Below are 18,570 nucleotides of genomic sequence, written 5' to 3'. Positions count from 1 at the left end.
GGAGACAACACTATCAGATATTCCTGACAAGTGAACTCTGTCACATCAGAGAGACACAAGATCTCCTGTACTGGGTTAGATTATGCAGAAGCAGCCTCAGTTGACTCTGTTGTGCTGTTCTGTGTAGAGCCAATACTGACTCCTCACACCTCCATCTCATGCTGCAAGTCGGTGATTTGTTCTGTAACACTGCTCAGCAGCACGTCCCCTTGGTATTCAGCCCAACTCCAACTCACTGGACCAAAGTCCTTCAGGTGGTTGAAAGCAATTTTTGCAAAATTTGCAATGCAAAATAATCCTCAAGCACATTTACTAGATTATAGAAGTGTCTAGAGAAAACCAGAAAATCTGGATACATATGGTGGACCAGAAAATTTGTCTGTACATCTAAAGCCTTGACTCCAAAGAATTCTTGCTTGTGTTTAGCCCTAAACACCTCTGCACCCAACAGACACTCCTGTCACAGCAGGGCACATCACACAGGCTGATGAGCAAACCAGTCTCATAACAGGTAGACTCTTGTGCAGTTTTACAAGAAAGAATCAGAAAAATGCAATTTTATGGCTTGTTAATGGCCAAAATTACTGTTCAAGAGACTGTTAAGAAGATTAGGAAAGGTGGGAACCTGTAGAGTGGGCATTTCAAAAGGTGCAGTAGTGAATGATGTATTTGTAATAAATGTGGCAAATGTAACAGCCACCTTTTAGTATAAAAAGGCATTTCAATTTATTAGAAAGCATCTCCTACATAGCAAATTGTAAAACTAAACACAATGTATGTACTATCGCAGTATTTGCAGAAATTCCGTATGTTTGAAAAAATTTTCCACTTCACTACATTTTTGAAATGCTCTTAATTATTGGTGGCAAGGGATGAAAAGAAAAAGCCTGACTCAGTTTGCATGACTGACAATTAGAAAAAAAGCTTTTGGTCAGTTGAGCAAATATGATCTGGAGTCACTGACACATAAATGTGAAATCTCCCAGGGAGAAGAGGCACTTTTCAAAATAAAGTCATGCTTTGAATTCTGGGAGAAGCAAAAGGCAGACAGTGGATCTTCTAATTCAAACATATTCTAAAAACCTGAGTGTTAGGGCAACATCAGCCTATTACAGCTAGAAGACACAACCTGTTCTTGCACAAATTGCCTATGGAATGGTGTATGTGGAGCGTGTGTTTAAGGAGTGTCCATCAGAGTGTGCCACTGATAGAAAGTTCCCAAGGAGAAGAACTGCCCTAAAACAACACAGAGCTCTCTGCAAATTCTCACAGCTCATGTCAGAAATGGATGATCTCACTGAATACTGGCAATTTACATCTATTCTCCAGATGACAGTTACTGTCTAGGCTGTCTTTGTGATTCAGGCAATACATGAGAGTGAGGTCTGGTTTCTGCCAGAGCCTCTTTGTTACCTCAAAGGGACATGATACTGTCTTTCAAACTATTGAACCAATTTGGTGTACAAGAAAGAAGGAGGATTTAAGAGGAAGTCAAACTTAGCACTACTGTATTTTGTATAACAGCACCCATGGAAGCAATCCTTCCATCAGAATTTACTTGTGTGAGTACGGAGCAGGCATCACATGTTAGTGCAGGAGCCATTGCCTCCTCCCACTGGCATGAGGAAGTGAAAAGCAGCTCACTGGAGAATTCTGAGCAATGAGTCAAACACTAAACGCAGTGAAGGAGACATAAAGAAACCCCTACAAGAGCAACAAGGAGACAGACCACTGGGGTCCCAACCCTCCCTCCCAAGGTGGCACCAGCAGGGCAGTGATGTGTCCTTACTTGGCTGAGCAATCAGATGCAGTTATAAGGACACACACACAGACACAGAACAGAGTACCCGAGTTTCAGTCTTTGCCTGTCTCCACAGCTCAGTTAATGGCATCATAAAGCGCTTCCCCGTTTCAAAGATCCCCCATCAGCTTGTACCAGAACAAGATCCTGCCACTGCTGTGCTTCAGAGACCTTCAAAGTAAGACACTGGGGAAGGGACCCTTGAGGACTGAGTATTACCCCAAGACACTGCTGAAACCTGAAACAGATGAAGGCCGTGATATTTCTTGCTCATTGTTACCAGATTAACCTTCCACCTGCAGGACTCACTGCTTCCATTTGCCCAACCTGTGATAAGCTGGAAATGAAATCATTTTGACAGCTGTAAAATGTCAGTTGTAAAAACAATGTATTTGTTTTAGCTCAGTACCTTACCTACAGCATCTGCTATTCATTACCATATTAGTGCACCCACAAAGGGAAAATCAGATTCCTCCCTGCAGTGGAAGGATGATGACACCAAGGTGCAGGATGCTAAGCCCAGGAGCCCACATCTTATTGCAGCACTTGTGAAACTGTATCCTCCAGCTGCAAGAACAGAGCCAGAGATGATTTTACAAAACATCTGGGGATGCATTTAAGACATCTGAAATAAGGAGGGAGGGTAAGATGGAGATCATTTATCAGGTTTTGTCAGGCTTCACAAAGGCATGGTGGTGAATATCGTGTATTTAGGTGTGCCAGTCACTGATCTCACACAGGCAAGGCAGTCCTCAAGAGAAGGAGTATCTGTGGTAAGTGGCTGTTACCTTAAATACATAGGTGACTCTTCATTATCAGGATTTTCTTCCATTCCTTAGTACCAAATGTAGTTTATTTGGCACATCCTCAAAGTAACAATTTCTCATGTCAACCAAACCTCATACATTACTACAATTTTTCTTATACACATTTCAGAAATGTGCAATCTTTGTAAGGTTACGTGGATTTTATGACTTATTTGGGGAAGGTTACTAACTTCCCAAATGGAAAAGCTATCAGCAAGTTCTGTGCTCACAGACATGCTGGACCTGGAACAGTGGTGTACATGTCTTTCCCACAGAAATATGCTTGTATATTAAAAAGGAAAAAAACCCATGATCTACAGTCCAGGGTCATGCTACAACCCCAGCATATGGCAATGAGTCAAAAATGTTCAGCTTTACTCGTTTATAGGACATTTCAATTGCCCCTCATTACCACTGACCTTTTGCTAACACAGAGCATTGACCTAAGCTTGGGTTGAATAATCCCTTGCCACAGAAAACTGCTGCTGCAAAAGCCAAAGAATGTTTGAGATACCTGATGTAACAAAAAGATAACCAATGGCACATATATTCTTTCCAGGCATGGTTTATTGAAAACACACCAAATTGTTAACCTACATACCTGGTTTCTAACAAGCATTCTACTTGTCTGCATTATGGAAAGATCCTATCATAATAATAATACATTCCGTCACGGTAACATTTGTTCTATGAAAAGCATAATCCACCTTTTTTTTCCTCTCCATACTTGTAAAATCAAACCATTCTAAGTGTTTCAGTTTATAGTACAGTGTAAATACAATGCAAAATCCCACCAGTCTAAACTACAGAGAGAATGTTGAGCAGTATTACAGAAAACACATTGTTGATTTTTTTTTAATTCTCCTACCATGAAAATTTTAAGGCACGTGATAGTTACAAACACATTAGCTACTAATTACCAGTAAGCTTCTTAGTCTAGTTATTTTGTTTTTTCTGAACAGTAAGAACCAGATTGGCAGGCCTTGTAGTATCTGCACTATCTTCCTCCTCACCTTGGACTTCAGATCATTCTACCCTGATGTCGAACTTAAGACAGAAAACAAAGGCTCATAATATCTTCCCCTTAAACGCACTAAATTAGTTACTGTATCAGTAATTCAGAGAATTTCTCTGTCAAAGATAAGAAAACACCAGATTTTAGGGGCATCATAACAAAGAAATTTTGCAAGAAACTACACCTATACAAACACTTTCAAAAACTTCACCCCAACAGCACAAACCTGCTGGCTGAAGGTATTGGCACACTGTAGGTTTCACTGAGCCCGCAGTTGCTCAGCAGAGGAGTCTATAACCACTCTTATGTGCCCATTTGGCTTCTGAAGCTTTGCTTACTCGAGGGTTTGACATGTGCACCTCTCTCACAGGTAGCTGAGCCTATGCTCAACCTTAAGGCAGGTAACAGAAGGTAACTCACCACCCTCAGTCTCATGAACTGCTCTAGGAGTGAAAACTGCTTTGCCTAGCACGAGGCTTTCCTGCTAGAAAGCATTACTGAAACCGCTCCTCAGAGCTGGCACGAGCTTAGGAAACTGCTGTAACAGACACGCCACCCCTGGCTTTCTTCATGTGTCCCTGACAGCAGGTCAGTTCCTAGTCCCCAGGTCAGTCCCTTTTGGGGCATCTTGGCAACAGAGATCAGATTTGCTTCCCTGGTGGAAGCACATTCAGAACCAGAAGGTCTGAACATGTGGGAGCAGATCTGGGATAGGCAGCAGTTATGCCAGAACAGAAGACACTGAAGATCAGGACCTATGGCTGCCCAAGCTGTTCCCTAGGGAGCATTTCAAGCTGACAACACACCTTGAGTTGTATTTATGGCTATATTGCTACTTAAATCCACAACAGAACCAAAATGTCCTACAGCCTTGCCTTTTTGCTCTCCTTGGATTCTGCAGACACACCGAGGAAGCCGTGAAGCACAACTGCTCGCACACTAACTTGATTCTTCTCCAGGGGAGCTGACACGCAATGTTTTTTCAACTTGCACAGCTCAGTGAAAATGCTTGGGAGATATGCGAGCCACCTTCCTGACAAGAAGGTTCTACAGTAATCACATACTGTCAGAAGTCTCCCTTTCCCCTGTGTTATCTCAGCCCTGACAGGGCCATCAAATTTCCTCCTTCTTTAGCAGGAGTCTTGCAACACCATCACTTCCTTCCACAACCATCCCTCCCACTACAATTTCTGCAGGTAGAAATCTCTTCTACCCCAGCCCCTTGCAGGCAGATTCCCTCCTCCAGGAAAAGAGGAGGTCACACACCTGAGCCCTAGGAAGCACTGCCTGCCTTTTAGCAGGAGACTCTAGACCCTACTGCAGCATTAGTCACACACTGCCGCCTTCCCTTCTTTACATACAGTCCCTGCTGCCAAAATACAACAATTACGGCTTCACCCACCCACATCCCAGAACAGCTCAAACAGCCACTCACACTAGTGCCAACAAGGGGAGAGGTGAGGGCAGGGGTGGCCACACATCCCACCAGTGAGCTTCTGCCCACAGACAGAAAAGGACATTAAATCACTAGACCTGGTTCAAGGTACCCTGCTTTGGACCTCAGCAGGTGGGCTGATAATACAAGGTGACAGTCTCACATACAAGTCACCCCCCAATCTGTTTTCTTTCCTTGCCATCCAAACAATAGTTTGTTGAGAAGAAAAAACCCCACAGCAATGTTGAGGATGGGTTATTGCTACATACTTGGGAATTAGTTGTCAATGTAAGGCATGGGAAGGGTGGGGGGTTTGATGTGTGATTCCCAGGGGAAGCCTTGGCCCATCAACTTGGTATCCAGCTTCTTGACACACCATCCTCTGATTTTCTGCAGCAATAAACCATGTTGTCAGCTCGCAACTCTGCTGGTTGCTGTAACACCCCCAGGAAAACAAAGAACAGTTTGCTATGATGACCCAGGCAGCCACTGCCATCTATAACTGAACCTGACAGGGACAGTTTAGGGTGCAGTGTAAATACCAAAAAGACTTTTGGGAGAAGTGAGATGCATCTGAATCTGCTTCTCAAATATCTTAAAGTGTTTTTAACCCATTAATGACAGAGGTCAAAGTAGACTCCAACCCACATTCTGCATGTCCCTGTAGTGTCCCAGTAAGAGCCAAGGGATATCTAGGATTGGAAGTCATGACCATAATTGGCCCCAGTCACTTCACCTGCCCCTCCCTGTGGTTTTCTCTGTTAATTTCTTGCTGGCTTTGAAATATCTGCACAATAACTAAACCACAAAGTCTTAGCAGAGACTCCTTTCAACAGTCAGGTCTTTATTTTAAGTGAACTTTTTCTCAAGACTCCTTTGGTAAATATATGGTTTGAAGTAGATCAGGGACAGACTGACAGCACGGCCCTTCTCTTACACTGTTCTAGTCAGCTACAAAGCAGGTTCCATTGCTAATTACTGAACGTTTTTAAAAAAATCCTTTCATATACAAAAAGAATACACCAAGTACATAACCAAAAGTGATATAAAACTCTTCTGTGTAGCTTGGTTAAAAGGGTCTCCGCGTATTGGCAGAACAAGTATGAAAAGAGCACCATTGATATAATATACAGTCAACGATGTATCTGGTTTCATTGCCACTTTATGTCTACACAGAGAGACACTGCCCCGACACAGATAGTCACAGGTGCCTCTCTTTGCTTCCCTTGATCCGCTGAGCATCTTTGGCCCAATAGGACTCTCATGCAGGTGATAAAACAAATCTTTTGCTATGTTGATTTGCTCCAAGCAACTTCACCTTCCCCAGGATCCAGAATGACACTGCAACGTATGTGGAAGATGAGGGTCAAAAAGGGAGGGTGCGAAGCAGCACACGTATCATCCAAATCACTGACAGCTTCTGGCATCAGTCTTTTCCCTGAATCAACAAATGCTTCCCTCTCCTGCAAACTACTTTACATGGTTTTGTTAACCTATTCTCTGCACAACAATATATATATATAGATATATAGACTTTTTATTTATTTATATATATGTATTCATGTCAAATTTTTAATATACTCAAGAAGATACAAAGCTCTTGGTACTTGCTTTTTTTAAAGTTTTTTAAAATTTTTTTTACAAAAAAATGTAATGGTTACTATTACAGTAATATTTTGGGGGAGGTGAGATTGTTGGATACTTCCCCTTTTTAGTTACAAAAGGAACGGCAGGCACTGAAAACTGCAAATGATGTTTGCTAGACTCAAAAATGTGCTTTCCAGTCACACCGTTTTTAGGAGCTTGTTTAAAATGTGGCAATCAAAGAACAGTGGCAACCAAATAAAATCAGCAAAAGTCCTCTCATGCTGCTACAGAGACATTTGCTTCCTATTCTCATCTGCTGCCCTCCCTTGACCAATGCCTGGAGAAAATCAGTGATCTGAAATGATTTAGTTCCTGGCATTTCCCGATACCACATTTGCAGAGTATGTTCTCTTGAGGTAAACATTCCCCTACAGAAGGCAGGCCTTGGCATCCTGGAGGAGAGCTGCTGCACACGGGTGATTTTCACGCCAAATAAAATATGCAATCTCAAAACAAAAGCAAAGGACCACAGAAACCATGATGATTTCAAAATGCCAAACCAGTTCCCTTTGTGGCATTTTTCAACATCGATAGCCCAAAGCAAACATGGATCCAACACTGAAAACTTTACCATCAAATATAAGTGACAGACCCATCTCAAATTTATAGTGTGTTCAAAATAAGACATCCTACCAAAAAGCTCCTATTTCCTTCAATGTCTTAACAGCTATGGCAAAAGTGGTTTATCATCATCAATGCAACAATGATACATTTAACATGTAAAGCTCCTTATTGCAATCTTTGAGAACATGAAAAGAAAAAGCCAGCCAACTCCATTTCCCAGCATAGATTTTTGAACCAGGGACACTGAAACCTTCCATAAACTGCTTTTCAATATGTGGAAATAAAAACAGACACATTACAGAATTCAAAAGGCAGAAGTATTGTACATCAGATTATAATGATAATATAGCACTGTGATTGATATAGCTTACTCTAAAAGCAGATTATACAGCTTGCATCAATTTTGTCATCCACTCTCCAGTTCATTTAACTAGCATTTAATAGTTTTTGTTCTGTATTTTCTCCCTTCATTGAAATCCAATAAACCCACTCAACATTCCTGCACTTTCTGTGGGAATAATAAAGAAAACCTAAACATTTTTCAGAAAGCCTTCAAAAACGTTAAGAGTCACAGTTCAAAAGAAACTCCCCCAAACAAAACCCAAAGCAATGAGCCCCAAACCAGAAAAGTGCTATTCTCCTCATGGCTACACCTACGGTATCATTTCAACATCCCGCAGTTCCTCTCTTGCTGTGAAGCTGCCGCATGACCTGCACTTCTCCAGCTTGGCACCATCCACGTGTAAGAGTCACCTAAGAATGCAGCCAGCTACATGGAAGCTTGGATTCTCTTTTCTTGCTTTTCTTGTTGCAGGAGTGGGAGGGAGGGAGGGGGAGGCGATGGCTGTTTCTGGTGGGAATGTCAGGGAGTTCAGCAGCAGAGTGTCTCGCTGTAAGGCATCGTGCTCCGCTCGGCGATGGCACTCGGGTGGGTGCGCTCCCCACGCCCTCCTGGGACCTGCAGCCCTCCCAGTCTGAATGGCAGTGGTGACTGATGAGATCCTCTGGGTCGATTCAATGTTTGTTTCTCCCCCTCAATTAAAAAAAAATGTGGTTGGACTTTAGCCCTGCAAAATAAAGTCAGAACTGATTAATACCAGTCATTAGCATGGCCTTGGTGATCTCCATCACCTCATGGTAGGACAGGGACTGGAAATGCCAACCTATGCCAACACATAGGTTCCTTGAAGGGCATGTCTGGGAGAAAACAAGCACAGACTTCATTTTTCAAAGCAAGGACCCCCCCTGTAGGGCTTCCCTGCTCAGAGCAGAGCGCAGGAGTGAAGCAGGCACCACAGGCACACTGATCCCAGCCCCGTGCCTGAGCCACCACAGCCGATCACGCAGCGCTCTGCAGCCGAGGGAGGCCAGCAGTGCCAGGACCTGCTCCACGACAGCACCCCACAATGCTAAACCCTCCTGTGGGCAGGTGCTTCCAACCAGGAACACAAACAATCCGCTAACACCTCGCATGTCTACTGGACTGAAAGGAAGGAGAGGAAAAAATATCCAACACCACCCAAAAACATACAGGACTTTTCTCTCCCACTAATGCAAGGGATTTGCATGTGGAATTATGGGGGTGGATGACAGTTCATGGTTTGGAATTTGGGCCTTTAAAGTCTCTTGCCCACTCTGATGGGAAAGTTTCTCAGTGCCTTCATGACAGTCACAAAAATTTTCCTTGAGTCATAGCCAGGGGCACAACACCTGCTGTTCCAAACATAGCATCCTCTGACAGAGTGCCAGAGGTATCACTGGGGTAACTCGAGCAAGACAGCAGGACACAGATTAGCAGTGGCAGGAGCAAAGAAAGGCCGGTGACATTACTGAGGAACTTGGCACGTGGCAAAGGCAGACAACTAGAACACAACAAAAAGGCACCTTTCTTCAGTGGCACACACAAAAAAAAAAAAAAGAAAAAAAAAGAAAAAAAAAGAAAATGCAAAGTGGGAGCTGTGTGTCACTGTTTATTGTGGAACCAATATCATCTCCTTGCAAAGTAACTTGTGTACAGTCAGCAGCTTTCCTGCTGTACTTCGTGGGAACCTTAGGGGACATCCAAAAATAGTCAAGGATATGTTTTTTCTTAAGTCTCAGGCTAATCCTTATAATGAGCATTGAGGGAGAAAAATGGTTGGAAGCAGGAACACACTACTCAAATTCATTCCCATGGCCTAACAGCAGAAATATTTCACATTTCGGCTGACAACTAATCATTCACAATATTAATTTTCTGCCTGGTTATTTGACAGGTTATTTTTAATCAAACAGTGGTGTTGGATTGCATTTCATTAAAGATACACTGAATAATATAAACACCACTTTTTTTCTTCAAATGCACTTTCATGTATCTGTAAGTTAGCAGTTAGATTTGAAGAGATTCCACAGCTATACAGATCATGCATAAGAGAAAGTTATTCGCTAGCCCCAATTACCATTAAAAGGACCTACCATGCATGCAAATTAGACCCAGGAGTCAACAGGCTGGGGTTTAATGTCACGGGCATCCACCAGATTCACCGAAGCCCTGTTACTCCTGTTAATGTTTTTCCTATTTGTGTCATTCTGCAGCACAGGGTGAGGAGTTAAAGCAAAACAGAGCGGATTAATCAAACAAAACCACCAAACAAGTCAGCTTAAAGTAGCACAAGGGAAAATTAGTGGTAGAGAAAGGAACAAGATCAGCAAAGGCACAATACTGACAAAAGCATCTGCAACAGCCAAAAGGTCACGCTTCCCTGGATTCCCAGCCTCCCTTGAGCTTTCACACAGCTCATGAGCCACAACCCCCACAGCCACATTTGTGTTTGGCAGCAAGGGAGGAAGAGCAGCAGCTGCTCAGCTCTGCCCTGGTGAGGGCAGGGCTGTGCACACCTCTGCTGTGTACAACAGCCTGGATTGAGGTTATCCCCAGGTGCTCAGAATCCAGAGGCAGCACGGGCTCTGGTCACACACTGTTGAGGTGAAATGCTTTTTCCTCTCTTTCTCATAAAAGCAAAGCAGCCACTTGCTGAACTCTGGTTGTGCCTCACTTCAGTCATACACTGGAGTTAGGGCTGCTTGATGTGATTTTGAGGGTTGCACTGGACCACTTTAATGAATTTTGAATGGAAAAAATAACAAGTACTTGTTAATTTTCATACCTTATCCAATATTTTCCTTAAAAAGGCATTTTTTGCCAAGCTCTTATTGATCAACATTTTTATATAATTTACTGCATCCATTCCTGCTGCATCCTTGCAAAATGTACTAGAACTGTGATGAGGGAACTAGGAAGTTTATTTGATTGATACTGGCTCAAACAGGACCATCTCTTGCCAGTTGGAGGATGGGGACACATTGTAGGACTTCAGTAATCAGCTTAAAAAAATTTCAAGCAGATTGAAGCCACTCTCCAGGGTGTTCCTTCATGGAAAGGCAGAACACAGCAGGAAATGCCTGACTAGGCAAGTTAAAACAGGCAGATTGGTGCAGTAGGACAACTTTCTAATTTACCATCTACGGAAGTATTTTTCTCCAAATCTCGTTTTTTTATTTCCCTGTTCAATGATGGTGGATTTGCCTTTCAACAGACTGAAGTTTAACGGTTTCCATTCAATATGAATCACCTGGATTTTCTGGTATTATCAACAATGTGCTGAAGGTTATTAAGGGCAACCTTCTGCAGACTAGCTATTGTGTCTTCTACCACTGACTCTTATTTCAATAAATCCTCATTTTCCTTCTCGAAATTACTCCCCCAGGAGAAAACCCAAGCTTGTTTTAAGGCCAGGGAGAACTGGTGGCCACAGCATTAACAGACTTTTTACTTTGAAAAGGTGCAGAAGTGCAACAGAAATTACACAGACTCTACTGAGTCACATTTGCACACAGTCCATAATACAAAAAGCCTTGTAAAGTAAGAATTATTTTTAATTAGAAAGTAGTCTAAATTTGTATTTAGAAGGCACACACATAACTGTGCATGTCTCTTCTTTGCTCTCCATCTCCCTGGCCCATGGCCACGGTCCATCATCAGGACTGTGAATGAGAGTTGCAGAAATGAGTGCTATTCACCACACTGCTGGACATGGACACACAAGATCACACCAATTTCTCGTGGTGAAGACAATAAAGCAGCGTGACATTCTAGAGAGACTTGTCAGAACAAAGTCTGAGCACAGTTACACAGCTCAGGACCAGGGAATGCTGCCTGGACAAGGGCGACAGAACAAACACTTTCTTTTTTTTACAGCCTCATCCATTGACATGAGTACAGCAACTACCTGCATTTGCTCCTGCACTGGAAAGCAACATTCTGGTTTTATTTCTAGTTAGCCAAGTGCTGAATTACAAAATAATGCCTGGATGTGAAATAAAAAAAGGCCCTTTACAGCCCCCTGGTGAGCGACTACCCTGTGTTTCTGGCTGAGGACACTCAATTCCTTTCTTCCCAAGGCACTAACTAGCACTCAGCAGCCAGAGGGAGCTCACTTTTAGAGGTTCCTTCTCGGAGGCATCTCCTGTGTTATCGCTGGTCTTGTACTTGCGCTCCTTGTCCCGGTGGTCGATGGTAGAATATCCATCTGAGGGGAAAACACAACAGTCAGGCACGAGGCACAAACAGGAGCAAAACAGAGCTGATGCAAGCAGAATTCTTCAGCAAAGGAAAAATAAAACAAACCACCACAAGCCAAAGATGCCGGCAGCCTGCTCCTCACGTGCTCCAGCTCTGAAATTTCATTTTTACCAGCTAAAAACAAACAGAGAAGCCTTCTTTTTATAGCACTGCCAGATGCTGGCACTCATTAGCAAGCAGCACTGTTTTCATCCCAGCCTGCTGCACTTTTTAGTGTGCCCAAGGAAAGCAGCAAGTTGTCATCTCATGCCCTGTGGCTAATGAGCTCCAAATTCAGCCCAAATCCTGCGTTCCTTGCTTAGCAGCCTGATTAATTGGCTGTGTTCATTCTCTGAATGCTCTGCAGCCTGTTCCCACTTTTCCCGAGCCTGACTACTAGCAGGACATGACAATAATTTGGAAGAGTCCCCATCAGAGCACTGAGAAAAAGGGCCTGTCGAGTTGGAAGGAATCTCAATGCAAACCCTGCTGTGCTTGGGCTGTCTTTCATTATGAAGCAGCACCTGTTGGTGCCTCTTCTCCTGACAACTAAGGAAGAGCATGAAAGCATGATGAACACAAGGAAAAAACTGTGAGAGGGTTTTATAAAGAAATGGCTGTAATTATTTCAGAACCTTTGCTTTGAATCGTTGTCAGACAATGCAAAACTTAATTTATTTTCATGATGCATCAAATCTCCCTCATTATCAGTGACAAATAGATCCTTGCCTACTCTGCTTTGACAGCATTTTAATCTGGAGTAAATGACACCCAAATTTATACCTCCTTGCAGGCTTTTGTTTTCCCCAATGTAATTGAGGAATCATTAATGTTTTCTTGTCCTGACAAACTGTGTTTTTAGAAGACTACAAAAAAGTTTACGTAAACTATCAAAATGCCCCTCTCTGTTTACTACTGGCCTGTAAAAGGCCATTAAGGAGAAGGGTGATGTATTTGTGGGCTTCTCGTGGCACTGTTTTGCCCACATGACAACTGCACACAGAGCCAGGTCAGCTTGAGAAGAGCTGCAGTTCTGTGTGCACCAAACCCAAGTGTGCACAGACCTCCAAACAAGCACCTGAGGCAGGATGTGTTTTTGACATCAAGGGCAGTAAGAGATGATTTAACCACACTGACCAAAAATAACCGAAGAATTCTGGAACTATACATGTAGTTCACAGACCATAAAGCATGATTTGCTACACAGCACTAAACGTACAATTACTTGTTGACAATCAAGATGCCTGACATTCTTAGCTATTCCTTCTGAACAAAAAAAGAGAAAAACCAGCTGCACCCAGCTACCCAGCCAGCACTTGTGGAGAATGCACGACCGATAATTCTCTCTCAAATGACAGGCATGAACACTGCTAGTGGGCTGTGTCCTAATTTACAGATTCATCATTCATTTAGGACAAAATACTTCACAAAAGTATGTATTAAATGATGGAAAAACAGAAACTTGCAGCAGCTGGGTGGTAGCTTTTTACAATCTCGTGGTAACTGTACTCACAAGGATGTAATAGATCACTTTGTATTTTTGTAGTGCCATCAATATGGGTGATCCACAAACACTTCTAAAAGGAATTGCCAAGGCACAATGGAAACCTTTAAACTACCCCCAGAAAGCAACAGCCACAAAGCGAAAGATGGCAGCTGTGGTATTTCCCAGGGAGCAAGGTCATTAATAGACTGTAATCATAAAAAATAAAAAACCCAAACAGATCTTTAGTACTATGAAAAGATTAAAACCCCCATACGTAGCCAGGACACATCAACAAGAGGAAAACCCCACTTTTGCACTGTCACTATTCTGACAACGAAGAACACTCGAGAACTTTGCTCTTTGTATCTAAATTCCAAAACATTTTGCATTTCATCCTGAGGGTCCCTGGCCTGCACACAAACCAGCACCAGTGGGTCACGTGTCCGAAACCCACACACTGTGCTACGCCTCTGACAAGATAAGCAGCAGGAGAGATAGGAAATTTATGATTTGATCAAATTAAATGAGAAATATCTTGAAAGAGGCTGCATCAGAGAAGTAATACCTCACTGCCCTGCCAACCATAGCTCTGCAAGGAAGAAATACTGCTTCTCCCGTGTTTCCGATTCGTTTGAAGAAGCCATCAGAATTAATTGATTCTATGGCATGAAGATCTATACATATCTTGCTGCTCCAAGTTGTAAGTACATCATTTTGACTTCATACAATCCCTTGTACAGACAAAAGTTACATTGGTCAATAGAAGAATGTCTCATCCTTGGCTTGTTTATTTCTCTCAGCTTCCTGCTTGTTGTTGTCTCTATTGCTTCTCTATCTCCCACTCACTCTACAGCAACATTTTTGTGTCATCACAAATTACAGGACCAAATACATGCCTGTCCGTGTCAGTCCATCTCTGCCCTCACACAGCTCCCAACTTAAAAAAGATCAGATCCATAGACCCATCAAAGAGGAGGAGGAGAAAGGAAAAGCCATGCCTGAAGATGGGCATGGAGGACAGAGGCATCTGAAAAAAGGTAAAATGTTGTTATTCTAGTTCCCTAGAATTAAGGGATTAAGGATAGTAAACTGGATAAATTAAGTTAGTCTCTTTCCAGCTGACCTCTGAAACAGCACAAAGTTATAGTCATATAGGAAGTAAAAGGCATTGAAGAGCTGGGATCAGGAAAACTTGACAGATCTCATCTTCCAAAGGCAATAAAAAGACTGGAGAACAGCATGGCCCAGAGAATCTGCCTGATGCTGTACATATGCTGTGAATTTGCATTTTGTTTTGTACTCAGGGTTGTACCAGTAACTCCTGAGAGCATAAGGCAGCAATTAATACTGAGACTATAAACAACCAGCACTGCCCATTCTGCAGCACCTGCCAGCACACAGCCATTCCTGCCAGGCAATCCTCTCTGAAGAGATTTTCTTCCATTGTGAGAGCAAATGTTTCAGTGTTCCCTAAGGCAAAATACATATGGACAGCTGATTCATGGCAGGTGGCATCTCCTTTTTCCAAGAATACAAAAGGTGATATCTACCTGTTATTTTACTTTCTGAACATTCTTGGCTTTTTCTTGGCTCTAACTTGCTATTTTATTCAGTCACAATCACTAATAGCAGCATACCAAACTGTTTGATCTGGAGGCATCCATATAGGTGCATTTAAATAAAAAACATCTACTGGAAGAAGTAAAGCGAATTCTCAAGAGACCACACAGCACCTTTATCTACCTTGGTAAAGAAAAAACCCTCTACAAGTTTAACACTACAGAGCTTATCAGTCTCAAAGCACATCACTGACAGTGGCTCTTCTCAGTCCATAGGAAAAGTCTCAGGCTCGTTTAGATGCAGGTAAATGGAAAGTCAAGTATCACACACACTAACCTATTTCTGGTTTTACCTACAAAACCAAAGGCAGAACAGATTTTAAAACAAGCAATCCATTGAAGGAAATTTTTCATTCTTTTTTTTCTGAATCCCGGAGACTTCCAGATCTGTAACAGGGAATGCAGCTGCCTCAGGGACCAAAAAGCAGAATGAAAGCTGGGTCACTGTATCTCCAATATATGCAATAAGGTGAAATTGGTGTGTACACTCTACATGTATACAAAGGAAAAAAAAAAGATGATGACCAATCTTTTGTGAGGTAATGTTCTGTTTTTAAATGTCAGCTTTATCCATCTGAAATAATATCTCCTAGAGAAATAGTTGAACTTTCCTGTGAGTGACAGTGTGCTCTATTGGAACAGACAGAGAGTCTGATCTATAACTGAATTTACCTGGGCCAAGTTCATCCATAGGTATCATATCACGACTCCCAGACTTCTCATTATCTAGAAAACAGAAGCATTGGAACAACTTGAGGTACATTTGCTTTTCTCAAAACCTGGTAGTTTTGAATTAGTCACAAAACCAGAGAGGTCCATAAAGTACTCAATGCAAAGATTATTGTAAAGAAAAAAATAAATTCCCAAACTATTCAACTATTATGCATTCAGAAAAGGATAGCTGAGTCAAATTCTCCAGAGAGCACATGTAATTGTGTATTTTCTGCTTTGGTACTGTAACACAGGGCTTTCTCTCTCCAACAGAAACCACAGTTCTTCTGCTTTGGACTACTTACCACGATTAACAAGCTTCTCTTTTGTCTCTCCAGAATAAAAGAAAAAGAAAATAAGTAAGGGTGCAGCTTCTTATGGCACACAAGCCAATCCAGCAGCGTGCTGAGCCAACAGAAAATTAATCCACAAAGAAAACAAGTTTCTTGTCACATCAGCAAGCTGACCCAAATCATCCTCTGTGTGCATGATGTGCCAGGTTTGATCAAAGACAGGGAAGGTGAAAACAGGCAGGGCAGTGTGGGGCTGTTGATTCTGCAGTAACCTGCAGTTAAACCAGAGAAAGTGCACAAGGAAAATCCTGCTCTTAGCAACCAGAGCCAGGCTGAGACACAGGAAGCATGGTGAAATCAAAGTTGGTGTTGCACTGGTGTGGGTGTGGCTGTGCATCATGGAAAAGCACAGACAGGATTAGCTGGAGCTTGAATAAACTCATCTCTAATAAAAAAACCCTGCATGGTAGAGGAAGAGGCTGTGCCACAGTGGGCACATTCATTTTAAAAAGGGAGACTCCAATACAGAGTGGGGGTAAGGTCAACCCCACCTGCAGGAAGATTTAAATGGTAACACTGCATTCAAGCTGAGAAAACAGTATCAGTAGTGCACACTTTGAAAGGGAAGAAATTCTCTCCATCTCCAGGTAATAGGGGCTGATTATTTTGAATAACGCACAAGTAACACATTTTTACCCCCCTGTGCTGTAACACAGCCACTGCAAATCCAGAAAACCAGCAAAGCACTGTGTGACAAGTGATAAAGAGCAGAACCGACCTTGACTTTTATCCACCAGAGGCAAAGTGCTGTCGTCGTAGCCAGACCTGCCAGCAGTACCTTTGGAGCCCTTTGGAGCTGCAGAAACAGACTACAAGACAAAAACCACACAAATACCAAACTGCTGCTCATGGAAACTGAGCAATAAAAATAAACCAACCAACAGCATAGAGAGAGATTATGGAATGCTCTTAAGCCCCCCTTCTGTTGATAATATGCAACTGGAGTATTTTTTATTTTCACACAGATTTGATGGAGGAATTTTCTCCCTGTTTTCTCGATGGCAGCACTGTTGCCCTGTAAAGGGAGCAAAACCCTTCCACAAGAAAAGGTGAGGAGGCTGCATGTCAAGCAGAGCCTAGGCTGCTGAACAGAACGTTTCAAACAAAACATGACTAAGACAAGATGTGCTAATTCTTCCACCAGTAAATCGGGGCATTTGGGCTGTACAGGATGGCAAACTCCCAGACCTAAAGAGCTACACTGCACAGACCACAGCAAAGCACAGCCAGCAGCTCTGAGCAGGGTGCAATCCACTGTGCTCTCACCTGGAAGAGTGGAAGTGAAAACGAAGATCTACAGACTGCAAGATTAGCCTAAGTAAGGACATCTCCACTTAGGCCTTTCCAGAACTAGTTTAAGATCTTTACCTGAAAGTGTGTCTTGTTCCACCCATCCTTCTGAAGGGCATTTCGTAGCTCTTTATAGCTCCAGATCATCTGAAGAATGTGAGATGCAGCTTTTGTTTCTCTGGGAGACTGGCTGATATGCAAGATAAAATTACGGTTTAGGTATCAAGCAATGTCTGGCTATTTGTATGTTAACACCTGCTACTCCACACAGCTATTATTTGAACCTATAAGTAATGGGATATTTGTGAAATCGTTCAGTGACTTCTTTGTATCTATACGTATTTGCTAACAAAACCAGAAATCAAAATGTTATGAATTTTGCACATTTCTGTGTTTTCACGTGTATTGCTGGGCAAGCACTGAGGCCATGGTGACCCTTTTGTCTTGTAGCTCTCGTTAACAAAGAACAGACAGATTCCATTCTGCCTGGATTTATTCAGGAAAAAGAAACCCAAACCAAAAAAATATTCTAAGCCACTTTTCTCAAACCTTCACCCCAATGGACATCTATTGCTCACAATTCAATGAAATTGCTCCGTGGTTTAAAATACCATACACAGTAATTTTGATCAGCAAAAATATAAGCTGTTTTTAAATGGAAAATGAAATTTTACTCATCCTTTACTAAGTCAGTACAGACACCTTCTTTAATGTAAAACAGGCCTATATTTTGGTGGCACTCACATTTTGTAACAATACAACCCAAGAAGGCTACTTCAGCCACTCTCCCAGAAGTCTGCAGCAAACACACCCTACAATGTCCTACACAAAACAAAGTTTCCTCTACAGCAGTCAGAACACAGCTCTTAAATAGAAGAAAATTTGTCGCTTCAAATTCCCACCACTAGCCCTTTGGCCAGAACAATTACTGCACATCATTAACCATTTCACTTGAAAGAAATGGATTTCATCACTGGCATTCCTTGAGTGGAACACTGCCAAAGAAAAACACCTTCCAAACTAAAACCAAAGACCATGGTTTCACTGCAAATGCTGCCTGGTAAGTGTGTGTATGGTGCTAAGATGTCTCTGACAAGGAGAGAGCACGTTTTAACAGGACTGAAGTGACTCACCAATTAACCTTTTTCATCAAGTAAACCTTTTAAAGGTGCTGGCTTTTTTTTTACTTTGTTTATATTAACTGCTGAAATTACAGCTCTGAAAGGTTGGGATGCTCCAATGC

General features: G+C 42.3%; 1 protein-coding gene across 4 annotated transcripts in view; it reads right to left on the bottom strand.

Moving 5' to 3' along the window:
• Positions 1–6,108: 6,108 nt before the first annotated feature.
• Positions 6,109–18,570, bottom strand: part of ARVCF (ARVCF delta catenin family member) — a 241,827-nt gene continuing 229,365 nt past the window's right edge. For 3 of the 4 annotated variants that reach the window (XM_063415693.1, XM_063415691.1, XM_063415692.1), the window contains 6 exons: positions 17,406–17,517; positions 16,756–16,846; positions 15,646–15,699; positions 11,745–11,836; positions 9,723–9,836; positions 6,109–8,335 (listed from right to left, as the gene is read on the bottom strand). In XM_063415693.1, the coding sequence (XP_063271763.1) occupies positions 9,735–9,836; positions 11,745–11,836; positions 15,646–15,699; positions 16,756–16,846; positions 17,406–17,517 (451 nt within the window). In that variant the 3' untranslated portion in view covers positions 6,109–8,335; positions 9,723–9,734. The remainder of the gene's footprint in view (positions 8,336–9,722; positions 9,837–11,744; positions 11,837–15,645; positions 15,700–16,755; positions 16,847–17,405; positions 17,518–18,570) is intronic. The other variant, XM_063415694.1, reaches the window with a different exon arrangement.

This window comes from Prinia subflava, chromosome 19 (genome assembly GCF_021018805.1).
Source record: "Prinia subflava isolate CZ2003 ecotype Zambia chromosome 19, Cam_Psub_1.2, whole genome shotgun sequence".
NCBI classification, from domain to species: domain Eukaryota; kingdom Metazoa; phylum Chordata; class Aves; order Passeriformes; family Cisticolidae; genus Prinia; species Prinia subflava.
This window is presented reverse-complemented; position numbering and strand designations above follow the sequence as displayed.